Below are 12,520 nucleotides of genomic sequence, written 5' to 3'. Positions count from 1 at the left end.
GACCCTAGGTAAGGTGCACCTGGCTTGTGCAGAGGGAGGGCAGGAAGCCCCCACAATCTGAAGGGCAGGAGAGGGAAGTAGCCCAGAGGAAGGAACCGTCAATTCAAGTGGTTCACCACTATTCTCAGGGCCTCTGGGCTGGGACCTGGAGTAGAGGGCGGGCCCAGGTCCCTCCCTCTCCACTCCCCTCCTCTAGGACACTAGTGGGGCAATTAATATTCCAATTCAGGGGCAAGAAATGGCGCCCTGAACCCCGCCCCCAAAGAAGAGAAAGCGTGAGACCCATCATAATAGTGCCAGCAATTTGCCACACAACCCAATGTGGACTCCACACCCAAACTATCAGCAAAATTTGAAACAGTATCCCAACACAACCCCTAATCCACATCCTAATCATTAGCCAAACGTCAAACCAGAACCCAAACAAACTGCTATTCTATACCCAAACTAGCAGCCAAAGCTAAAACCAGATCCCAACCTAAACCCTAATCCACACAAAACTGTCAGACAAACTGTGAACCACATCCCCACCAAACCCCTACTCCACAAACGAACCATATACCAAATCTCATGTTGGATCCCAACCCAACCTCTACTCCACATCCAAACTTTCAGCCAAATGCCTAATCCATACCTGAACTGTCAGCCAAACCTCAAACTGGATCCTCAAACCCTACTCCACAGCTGAACTGTCAGGCAAATGTGAAATTGAATCCTAATCCAAAACCTACTCCACACCACACCTATCAGCCAAACCTCAAAGATGACCTCATTCAATCCCCACTCCACACCTGAACCATCACCCAAGTTTCAATCTGGATTGCAACCCAACTCTACACCAGAACCATCAGCAAAGCCTCAAACCAGATTCCTACCCAACTCCACACTCAAACTGTCAGCCAAATGTCAAACCATATCCCAACCAACCCCTATGCCGCACCTGAAGTCAAACTTCAAACCAGATCGCAATCCAACCCATACTCCATAGCTCAACCATTGAACACCAAACTGGATCCTAAACAACCCCCAAAACATGCAAGACATTAGCCAAACCTCAAAACAGAGCCCAACCAGGTATCTAATCCACACCCAAACTGCCAGCAAAATCGTGAACTGCATCTGTACCCAACCCCTGCTTCATAACCGAACTGTCAGCTATACCTCAAACTGCATCCCAACCCTTACACTACACCTGAACCTTCTGCCATATATCACACCACATCCCAACCCAACCCAACCCTACGCCACACCCAAACCTTCTGCCATATATCACACCACATCCCAGTCCAACCCCTGACACATCCGAACCTTCTGTCATATATCACACCACATCCCAATCCAACCCGACACACTCAAATCTTCTGCCATATATCATAGCACAGCCCAACCCAACGCCACACCCGAACCTTCTGCCATATATCACAGCACAGTCCAACCCAACCCTACGCCTCACCCGAACCTTCTGCCCAATCTCTAACTGGATACCAAACCAAACCCAAATTTCACCCCTCCTCAGTTACAACAGTGCAGCCTTATTGATTCCAATGGAGATGCACTGGTGTGAGGCAATAATACGACCCTCCATGTTTTTAATGAACGCCACATTTTTCTTCTTAACCCCATCCCTCACCCCTGATTTCATGTTATTTTAAGATCCAGTGAATAGTTAAGCTCTCTAGGTCAGATTCTCAGCTGGTGTAAATCAGCAGCATGCCAGTGATGTCAATGTTTGTGTAATGTGGTGATAGCAGTTCTGAAATAAGGGAAGCTATGATTCAATATTAAATGGCACAGGGTGGTTTAAAAGTTCTATGGGAACGACTTGATTCTTCATTAGATTTTATAGGACTCTAGAGTAGTTTCCAGAGAGCCCTATTCACCAGACTCTGAGGTTAGCCTTCCGAGCCCATTGGGCTGGCTCCTCTCAATACACCCATCCCGAGGCCAGCCACTGAGGAAATGGCAGCTGGTCTCCAAGGCTTTCGCACGTAAATCTTTGTGCCCCAGTCAGACTGCATGTGCCACATACATGAGTCCCCAGGTATGGAGCCAGTACACATGTGTCTCCACACCACACACTGTACCTGCCCAAGAAACAGCTCAAGCAGTACTACTAAAGATTGACGCATTCGCTCAGTGTTCTTCGTTGTGTTGCCTTCCACAGTCCTGTCTGCACACAGTGGCTCCAATGCCACCTGACAGAGTTTACTGACTGTCTCCCCTGCCCAGCCTCCCTAGGACAGCACTGGAAATCCTAGTCTGGGGGAGGTGCTCACCCCAACTTGTGGCTTTGGATAGCAGAGATAATACTGGGGTGCTACACCATGCATTTGTGACCTCCAGGCTTGGTCAGTACAACTTGCATCTGGGGGCAGGTCTACACTACATGTGCTCCAGCTACACCGCTGTAGTGTAGACACTACAGTGATGGAAAGTGTTTTGTAATTGCTGTAGTAAATCCACTGCCTCCAGAGAAATCTTCTGTTGACCTAGCTGCATCTACAGGTGGGGTCGGGTTGACCTAACTACATTACACGGGGCACAGAATTTTTCACAGCCCTGAGGTATGTAGCTAGGTCGACCTACACTGTAGGTTTAGACCAGGCCTAGGAATGATGCTGTGTGCCCTAGAAATGCTCGAAATGACGGAAAACCCCCAGCCCATCTCCTGAGCAACAAAGGCTGCTGGCAACTACCGCCCTGGTGCTCTGCTCACTGCACCAGCTCCTCACAGAATCAGAGGCCAATTTAAAATCTGTCCCGATATTCAAATCCCTCTATGGGGTTGGCTCCGGCTCCTCTCCCTCCAAGACCATGACCGCCCCCCACGGCTACACTCCATTGGAACAACAAGACTGTCGACTGGTCCTGGGAGACCAAGGAGTGTGCGAGACAGAACTTTCACAGGGACTGGACTTGGACTGGGGAACTCACTGACCCTAGAGATAAGATGATCACAGGCAGCACCATGCTCATGAGCTTTGCAGCTGACTCTCATTTTGACTTAGCTTTCCCCCTTCAGGAGTTGTATTCTCCTACTCACATGCACTTCAGCACCCACTTGCGCACCACAGAGCAGAGGACGACCCTATAAACTAACAAGGCTGCAGGAGGGGAGGCGAGAAAGGGGACGATTGTTGCTGTGTCTTGCTGGTTGTGAGGGAAGGGCTCCGATCCTGTGGCCACAGGTGCTGGATTAGTGAATAACTGGCTGTCACAGACCTGCTCCAGCATCCGGTGTCGTTTCCTCAGCTCCTCTTCCAGATCCGTCAGGGGCCTCTGTGACTCCTGCTGCTGCTTCAGCTGCTTGAATCTCCTGGTCTCCAGAACCTTCTGGAGCTCTGGTTTGTGTTCTGGCAACAGCCCCCTGCAGAGAGGGGATCAAATGGGCTTTACTGAAGTGGGGGGCTTCCCTGTTTCTTCTGCACCCGCCGTCTTTGACTGCCTCCCTTTTCCCTCTCTCATTCAGTTGCCCACCCTGTTTCCTCTGCTCCCAGGCTCAGTCAGAGCCTGTGGGATGCTGTGACAGTCCCCCCGGCAGCAGAGCTGGCCTGGTTGTATTCAGGTCCTTGCATTCGCTCTGCTGGGGATAAGCTATTCATTTCCCAAGCTCCCTGTCCCCAGGCCTGGCAACATTCTGCTCACGTCCCTGCCCCCGGAGCAATCAGTACAGGACACATGTCCCTCTCAGCATCCCCTTCCAGGGGGCTCTGGGAAGCTGCCCAGTTCTGTGAGGCATCCATGCTGTCATGGGAGAGACTGACCTCAGGAGCATTCTCAGGGACTCCTGCTCCTGGCCCATTGATTCAGGCCTGCCGAGGGAACCGCAGCCCATAACTGGAGGCACCAGCACTGTTCGGCAAATTCATCCAGACTGCGGGAGGTGCCTGAGGACCAGGAGTGCCAAGGAGCTCCCACATAAAGTAGGAAAGGCCAAGGACCTAGCACTGCCTCATTGCATCAGCTGGAGTAACTCTTCCCTTGGCCCCATTCCCTCTGGGCACCCAGCAGCATCACTCACCTCTTGTGGCTGAACAGCAGCTCCCGATGGAGCTCCTGGTGGGTCTTGGACTCTCTGACCGGGTTCGGCAGCTTCTTTGGCTCAATGAGGCCACTCTTGCTACCTGCTGCTAGGTAAGTGCCAGGGTCACAGCCCCTGCTGCCTGCCTCTGCAACACAAAGATGGGGTGAGTGAGGCCAGCCCATGGAGGGCAGGGACCGGGGTCCCACCATTCCTCACCATGCTCCACCTCCATGTGGGCACCATAAAGTGTCAGGCCCCTCCCCCTCAGAGGGGAGCACCACAGCCCCCCCATTGCTCTCAGATGGCTTACACGCCCAAATGGAGGGGGATTTCCTCCAAGATCCCAGTGGAAACCAAGCAGCTCCCTGCTGAGCACAGCACCCCCTCCATGGTGGGCTTTTCTCTCTCGGGCCCCATGACTGTTCCACTGCAGCTAAATATTTCAGCAGTCAGTGGGCTGAGAGAAAAAGAATGACACTGTAGCCCAGTGCTTGGACACCACCAAGAGGGAGCCCCGGAGTCCAGCCCCCTGCTCCAGTCACCCTTTCATTATTTACCCACCATGGAACAGCTTCCACAGGAGAGCCTGCAGGAGCCAGTAGCAGGGTGGTCACCCCGCTCCTGCCTGGAAGGGCTTGAAATCAGCCCTGGGAAAGGGCTGGGGCAGGAAAAGGGGGGCTTGTGGGAATGTATTGCTAACTTGGCAGATGGGAGTGTGGGAAGCTGAGGTGTCTAGGCTTCAAGGACGGGCTAATTAGGCTGTGAGCTGGGTAGTGAGAAGCTGGCCTTGGCTGTTTCTCATCTGCTAGTAGGCAGTAAACAGGATAATAAATTAGAGAGTTGTACAGGATGACAGTCATCCAATGAAGTTATAGCTGTGCCTGTGTGTACCTTATTAACCAATTAGCAATTGCTTGATTGCCTGCCTTAATTGTATAAAAGAAGTATGCTGGAGAGAAATAAATGACTCTGCTACCAATCACATTGGTTGTTGTGCTTTGTCCATGCCCGCATCAATGCACTGAGATGCAACAGGGGCTGATTGGGGAGGTGGCCTCAGCTGTGGCCATGCCCCAAACAGACCCAGCTGGTCCTATAAAGGTCAGGGCAGCCAGGAGTTTAACAGACTCTCTCTGCCTTCAGAGAGAGAGAGGCCTGGCTGCTGGGAAGCTCAGGGTGCCTAGAGTGAGGCAGGGCTGGGGGAAGGCTAGAGAGGCTGGGGAGCTCCAGGCTGGCAACTCCCCGGGCTGCAGGGCCTTGCCCAAGGCCCCATAGAGGCACTGGGTTGCAGAGAGAGGCAGCAGGTCCAGACCCAACCTTGCCTATGATGGGTAGCTTATACTGCAGTCTGCCCCAGGGCGCGGGGGCTAATTGGTGACTGGCAGTAGCCTACGACTGAGGTGAGGTGGGGATAGTGGGTGGGGGTTCCCTGGGGAGGGGAGACCCTGAGATAAAGGGCTTCCTGCCAAGGGGCAGCACCCCAGATAGCAGGGCACTGGGTCCAAGAGGGACATGGGGGGCCAAGTGGCAGCGGGACACCGGCCTGCAGAGGGCACTCTGGAGGCTGGATGAGCTAATTCCCAGAGACAACCAGCAGGAGGTAATGCAGGGGTGAGAGTCCCACATCATTATAGAACCCTTCATCTGACTCTCCCCTAGCCCAATGGTTAGAGCACACACCTGGCAGGGGGAGACCCCTGTTCAAAGCCCCTCTCCCCTCAGGCAGAGCTGAGGGATTGATCCTGGGTCGCCCCCATCCCCAGGCAGCGTTCTATCTCCTGAGCTGCCAGTCGGCAGGCGGGCTGCACAATCCCTCCTCCACCGGCTATTCGGTGTGGAGCGAGAAGGCCCTAATTCAGTCCCGCCAGAGACACCTTAGCTGCTTATGCCACCTGGCTCCAGTAGCAGCTTCCTATTGGCAGATCACTAGGAGAGCGATGCACCTCCCTGCAGCTGTGACTCTGGTGCCTATCTCAGGTGGGAGGGGCTTGGCACACTCCTGGCACTGGCATCTCCCATTGGCTGGTTCGGGGGCTCCCCATTCAGCACGCTGCCTTCTGACCAGACTGGGCCAGAGACAGGGACCCAGATGACACCAGCACCAGCTAAATCACAAATACCATCTGGGATGCCGCCCCCACCGCTCCGTGTGTGATCTTTGCCTTCCCCACCTTATTTCTTCTCTTTCCCCTAGCTAGAGACATGAACGGTAACAAGAAAACATTCTACAAATATCTTAGAAGCAAGAGGAAGACCCAGGACAGGGTGGGCCTGTTACTCAATGGGGGAGGGATAATAACAGAAAATGTGGAAATGGCAGAGGTGCTTCATTACTTTTGTTTCAGTTTTCACCAGGAAGTTTGATGATGATTGGACGTTTAACACAGTGAATGCCAGTGAAAATGAGGTAGGATCAGAGGCTAAAACAGAGAAAGAACAGGTTAAAATTTACTTAGACAAGTTAGATGTCTTCAAGTCACCAGGGTCTGATGAAATGCATCCTAGAATACTCAAGGAGCTGAGTGAGGAGATATCTGAGCCATTAGCGATTGACTTTGAAAAGTCATGGAAGACAGGAGAGATTCCAGAGGACTGGAAAAGGGTAAATATAGTGCCCATCTATAAAAAGGAAATAAGGACAACCCGGGGAATTACAGATCACTCAACTTAATTTCTGTACTCAGAAAGATAGTGGAGCAAATAATTAAGCAATCAATTTGCAAACATCTAGAACAGGGGTGTCCAAACTACGGCCCGCGGGTCAGTTTTTATTGGCCCGCAGCAAATTCTGAAAATATAATTGAATATGGCCCGCACATGGCGCTTGAGCTCAACTCTGTTGCACTTCTCAGTTTCAACACTAGATGGAGCCAGTCACAGAAAAGGTGCTTCTCCACTAAACAAAATTAAGCAAAGAAAAATAGTTACCACGAGTCACCAGAAATGGCAGCACCGAAGAAACGCAAGATAGCAAGTGAGTGTAGAACAGGGGTGGGCAAACTATGGCCTGCAGGCCACATCCGACCAAGGACCGTCCTGCTGAGCCCCGAGCTTCTAGCCCGAGACGCTGCCCGGCCCTCCCACACTGGTCCCCCTCGCCCACAGCCTCAGCTCGCTCGCTCGCTCCACTGCCGGAGCCGGCACAAGGCTCTGCTGTGAGCTCCTTGGGCAGTGCAGCTGCAGAGCCCGGCCTGACCCAGTGCTCTGAGCTGCGCGGTGGCGGTGGTGGCATGTCCGGCTCCAGCCGGGTGGCTGTAACACTGCCAGCCACTGGTGCTCCAGGCAGCACGGTAAGGAGGCAGGGAGCAGGGTGGGTTGGATAGAGGGCAGGAGAGTCCGGGGTGGTGGTCAGGGGCGGGGTGTGGATAGGGGTTGGAGGAACAGGGGTTGAATGGGGCAGGGGTCCGGGATAGTCAGGAAGGAGGGGGTTGGATGGGGTGGCAGGGGCAGTGAGGGGCAGGGGTTCTGGGGGCAGTCGGGGACAGGGAGAAGGGTGGGTGGATGGGGCAGGGGTCCCGGGGATAGTCAGGAAGGAGGGGGTTGGGTGGGGTGGCAGGGGCAGTGAGGGGCAGGGGTTCTGGGGGCAGTCGGGGACAGGGAGAAGGGGTGTGGATGGGGCAGGGTCCCGGGAGGGCCGTCAGGAATGAGAGGAGGGGTTGGATGGGGCGGCAGGGGCCCAGGGGCAGTCAGGGGACAGGGAGCAGGTGTGTGTGGATGGGGCAGGGGTCCCAGAGGGACCATCAGGGAATGGGGCAGTTGGATGGGGCAGGAGTCCTGGCCGGCGGGGGGGTGGTAGATAGGAGGTGGGGGCTGGGCCATGACCCCCTCCCCTAACCGGCCCTCCATACAATTTACGAAACCCGATGCGGCCCTCAGGCCAAAAAGTTTGCCCGCCCCTGATCTAGAAGATAATAAGGTGATAAGTAACAGTCACCATGGATTGGTCAAGAACAAATCATGTCAGACCAACCTGATAGCTTTCTTTGACAGGGTGACAAGCCTTGTGGATAGGGGAGAATCGGTAGACATAGTATATCTAGACTTCAGTAAAGCTTTTGATACTGTCTCACATGACCTTCTCATAAACAAACTAGGGAAATGCAAACTAGATGGAGCTACTATAAGGTGGGTGAAAAACTGGTTGGAAAACCATTCCCTAAGATTAGTTATCAGTGGTTCACAGTCATGCTGGAAGGGCATATTGAGTGGGTCCTGCAGGAATTGGTACTGGGTCTGGTTCTGTTCAATATCTTCAGTGATTTAGATAATGGCATAGAGAGTACACTTATAAAGTTTGCAGATGATTCCAAGCTGGGAGAGGTTGCAAGTGCTTTGGAGGCTAGAATTAAAATTCAAAATGATCTGGACAAACTGCAGAAATTGTCTGAAGTAAAGAGGATGAAATTCAATAAGGACAAATGCAAATTGAACAATCAGTTGCACATACACAAAATGGGCAATGACTGCCTAGGAAGGGGTACTGCAGAAAGGGATCTGGGGGTCATAGTGGACCATAAGCTAAATATGAGTCAACAGTGTAACACTGTTGCAAAAAAAGTGAACATCATTCTGGGATGTATAAGCAGGAGTATTGTAAGCAAGACATGAGAAATAATTCTGCTCTACTCCACGCTGATTAGGCCTCAACTGGAGTATTGTGTCCAGTTCTGGGCGCTACATTTCAGGAAAGATGTGGACAAATTGGAGAAAGTCCAGAGAAGAGCAACAAAAATGATTAAAGGTCTAGAAACATGACCTATGAGGGAAGATTGAAAAAATTGGGTTTGTTTAGTCTGGAAAAGAGAAGAGACATAACAGTTTTCAAGTACATAAAAGTTTGTTACAAAGAGGTGGGAGAAGAATTGTTCTTAACCTCTGAGGATAGGACAAGAAGCAACGGGCTTAAACTGCAGCAAGGGCGGTTTAGGTTGGACATTCGGAAAAACTTCCTGTCAGAGTGGCTAAGCACTGGAATAAATTGCCTAGGGAGGTTGGGAATCTCCATCACTGGGGATTTTTAAGAGCAGGTTGGACAAACACCTGTCAGGGATGGTCTAGATAATACTTAGTCCTGCCATGAGTGTGCAGGGGACTGGACTAGACGACCTTTCGAGGTCACTTCCAGTCCTATGATTCTTTCCTCTCTCTCTCCTTTTACCTTTCTATAAGAAGAGTCTGACTCAACTGGCCAAGTCGTATATTTTACACCACTGCTGTGAGCCTGTGAGCAGAAAGAAGCAATGCCCTAAACAGCCCGATGCTGGCACAAGTTGTCAGGTCTCAGCAGGTATGTCTACACTGCAATTAGACACCTGTGCTAGCTGACTTGGGCTCAGGCTGAGGGCTGTTTAAGTGTGGCATAGATATTCAGGCTCAGACTGGAACCCAGGCTCTAGGACCCTGTGAGGTGGGAGGGTCTCGGGCTGCAGCCTAAGCCTGAATGTCTATGCCACAATTAAATGGCCCCTTAACCCAAGCCCCGCGAGCCCAAGTCAGGAGTGTAATTGCAATGTTCATGTAGACGTAGCCAGAGTGGCTGATCAGAGCATGTGCTGGGCCTGGGTTTTCCAGCACTGTCGTAGCAAGTGAGAGTCAACCTGCGTTTCCTCTCCTGGCTGTTCTGTTCTCCCCCCTTGTGGGTGGGTGTGTGGCTGGGTTTGTCTGCTAGGAACCAGGATCAGACTTTAACAACCACAGCAAGGACAGTGCCAGCCCAGCCCAGCTAACTGTCCATTTGGGGCAAAGAGCAGAAATTAATACCAACTCTGATACCATCTAAAATTGTCAAAGGGGAGCTTCCGTTTAAAGACTCTCCAGCTAAAGGCAATGAGGGAGGTGTTACAATACATTGCATTGAAAATGCTTTATCTGTCTTCCCTGTATCTTTAATAAAGAGTTCAAAGGTGTTTAATGGTTGAATGCCACAGGTGCTGAGCAGGCTGAGGTGTCTGTATACTAAACCCCAAACCCAGCTTACCAGCCCTGTCACTGTGCAATGTTAACACCTTTGACTCTTTGGACTCGCTGATTCCATCTAAATTAATGAAATAGCTTCCCCCCCCCCAGGCCAATAGCCTGTTATTAGGGCACTCACCCAGGAGGGAGAAGATCAGGATGTGAGGCCCAACTCTGAATCAGGCAGAGTGGGGATTCAAACCTGAGTCTCCCACAGCCCAGGGAGTGCTCTGAGCCTGGGGTATATGGACACCATGTCTGTAGTAAGATTTTTTGCAAGAAAGGGCTGACCTGGCGTAGGTTCATGGCTGTGACTCCCAAGTAGAGCAAAGCACTTCCCTCCAGCCTGAAGTCCCTTTGAGGGGCAGGGCTCACCATGGCTGCCTCAGGCAGCTCTCTGCTCAGCACTCTGGCTTCCATGAATCCCTCTCTCAGGGAATGTCCACACTAGAAACTTAAGTCAACTTATGTTAGGTCAACTTACAACCATTGTAGTAATTACTGAAGTGGTTGATGTCCGCACCACCCTCCTTGTCAATGGTGCACGTGCTCACCAGAAGCGTTTCCACTGACTGAAGAGGGGCAGTGTGGGGGGCTGAGAGCCTGGGCTCTCAGCTCTGTACACAGCCCCACCCCCGAGCTCTCGGTTCCCTGCGGCGACTGGGGAGCCTCTGGGCAGCAGCTGGGCTGGTGGCAGGGAGCCCAGTGGGCAGCCAGGCTCTATCTGAAGCCCCTCACCTGCCCAGGGGAGACAACTGGAGTTGTGAGCCAGCCTTTGGGAGCTGTGAAACTGACAAGAACGACAGCCAACAGCTGATGCAAGTAACCTGTGGGATCTACACAGACCCTGTGTCACCCTAACTACACCGACATAAGCCCTACACCCCTCGTGGAGGTGGAGTTATGTTGGTGTAGTAGGGCAGTTACTACAACCTTGCTCCTGCTGTTGCGTGTTTACTGCCATCCCTAGTTTCTGATCCATGACAGAAGTTTACCTCACACACACACCCCTTAGTTCACAGCTTCTTGTGAGGGGTTTTGTCGAACACTTTTTGAAAGTTCAAATAAATTACATCACCTGGCTGTCCTTTATCTTCTATTTTGTTGACACACAGTATTGTAATGGGTTAGCAAAGCATGACTTTCTTTTGTAGAAGCTGGTTGGTATCATGACCAGCTAGGTGTTGTAACATTCTATTTTTAACTTAATGTTTTGACCAGTACATGACACTAAACTAAACGTTAACTGGTCTGTAATTCCCACTGTCACCTGTAGCACCTGTTTTGAATATTAACAGCTCGTAACTATTTGTGATCTCAGGGCATTTCAGATAACTGAGGCTTGGCTAAGAAGGCTGTGTAGTGTTTGGTATTCACAGGATACGTGGGACTGTACCTATGACCTATTTGCAGATATATACATTGGAAAATGTGTCCTTAAATGGTCTCTCTATTCTTCCACATCTGGCCAATATGGAGAAACCAGGACCAAGATTTCTCAGAGTGCCTTGTGATTTGGGATGCATCGTTTTTGGGGTGCCTAGCTTGAGTCACTGATCGCCCACCCTCGGACAGTCAGGCCTCTGTAGAGTGTCTCAAGGGAGGGGCCCTAATCACTAGTCCTCTTCTACAGTCTTGGTCCAGAGCAGACGATAAGGCTGGGGGCAGGGGAGAAAGTAACTTAAAGGTACACAGTGGGGTCAGGCTCCTGAGCAAGGCTGGGGGCGGCGCAGCTCTGGGCCCCCAGAAGGGGCGGGTCCAGACTCCCCCAGCCAGCCCTTCAGTGCTGCCCAGCCCATGCAACCTGGGGCTCCAGCGGCAATTTAAAGGGCCCCAGGGAAGCTGCCCCTTTCCCCCCACCCCTGACCCTGTCAGCGGCCCTGCTGGTATGGTGACAGCACTTTATTGGCATACTGGCTTATTTTCACCTTTGGCTGGGGGGATTGCAGGGACAGAGCGTCTGTCACCTCACTGTGGTTCCTGTGAGTAAGGTTAGCAGCCTTTGAAAAGGGGAGCCCGGGGGACCACCCTCAGCTGGGGGCCACACAGCTTCTCCACGCAGTGGGAATGGGCCCCTAATCTGCGGCCCATGAGAACACTTGCTGGCATGGAAAGAGGCAAAACTCAATCCCACTCCCAGCCCCAAAACAATTGGCTCTTCTGGGTTCTCATTCCCTGGGCAGCGGGGCCTCCCCACATCTCCCTGCTCTCTCCTCCAGGAGAAGAGACTCTTACCTGGGCTCACGCTGCTCTGCTGGGCTTTGCAGTCACCCTGGAAAATAAAAAGTTTGGGTTCAGAGACAGGACAAAAAAAGCACATGAAATAAAAGTGCCCCAAGGGCAAGGCTGGGCCTAGGTCCTACGAACCTGGGCTGTGCTGCTGTGGCCCAGTGCGTGGAGACCTGCCACAGCCCTGGGCTCTATTCCTAGCTCTGGCAAGCCCCTTCCCCCTCTGTGCCCGTTGCCCCATGCGTCAACTGAGGGTATTGACAGTGAGCTGCCTTTGTAAAACACTGAGCTCCCCTGGGGGAAAGTGCTCCA

The 12,520-nt window shown here is 52.2% G+C and overlaps 1 protein-coding gene across 1 annotated transcript in view; it reads right to left on the bottom strand.

The window, feature by feature from the left end:
- The window catches only part of LOC120404954 (protein FAM107B-like), a 78,435-nt gene that overhangs the window by 45,232 nt on the left and 20,683 nt on the right, over window positions 1-12,520 (bottom strand). Inside the window, exons 2-4 of the mRNA XM_039538071.1 lie at window positions 12,215-12,251; window positions 4,022-4,169; window positions 3,223-3,367 (exon numbers count right to left, since the gene is read on the bottom strand). Of these exons, the coding sequence (XP_039394005.1) occupies window positions 3,223-3,367; window positions 4,022-4,169; window positions 12,215-12,251 (330 nt within the window). The remainder of the gene's footprint in view (window positions 1-3,222; window positions 3,368-4,021; window positions 4,170-12,214; window positions 12,252-12,520) is intronic.

The sequence above is a fragment of the Mauremys reevesii genome, linkage group 4, assembly GCF_016161935.1.
Source record: "Mauremys reevesii isolate NIE-2019 linkage group 4, ASM1616193v1, whole genome shotgun sequence".
In the NCBI taxonomy this organism is placed as follows: Eukaryota; Metazoa; Chordata; order Testudines; family Geoemydidae; genus Mauremys; species Mauremys reevesii.
The sequence above is the reverse complement of the archived record's forward strand: the minus strand, read 5'-3'. Positions and strand labels throughout refer to the sequence as shown.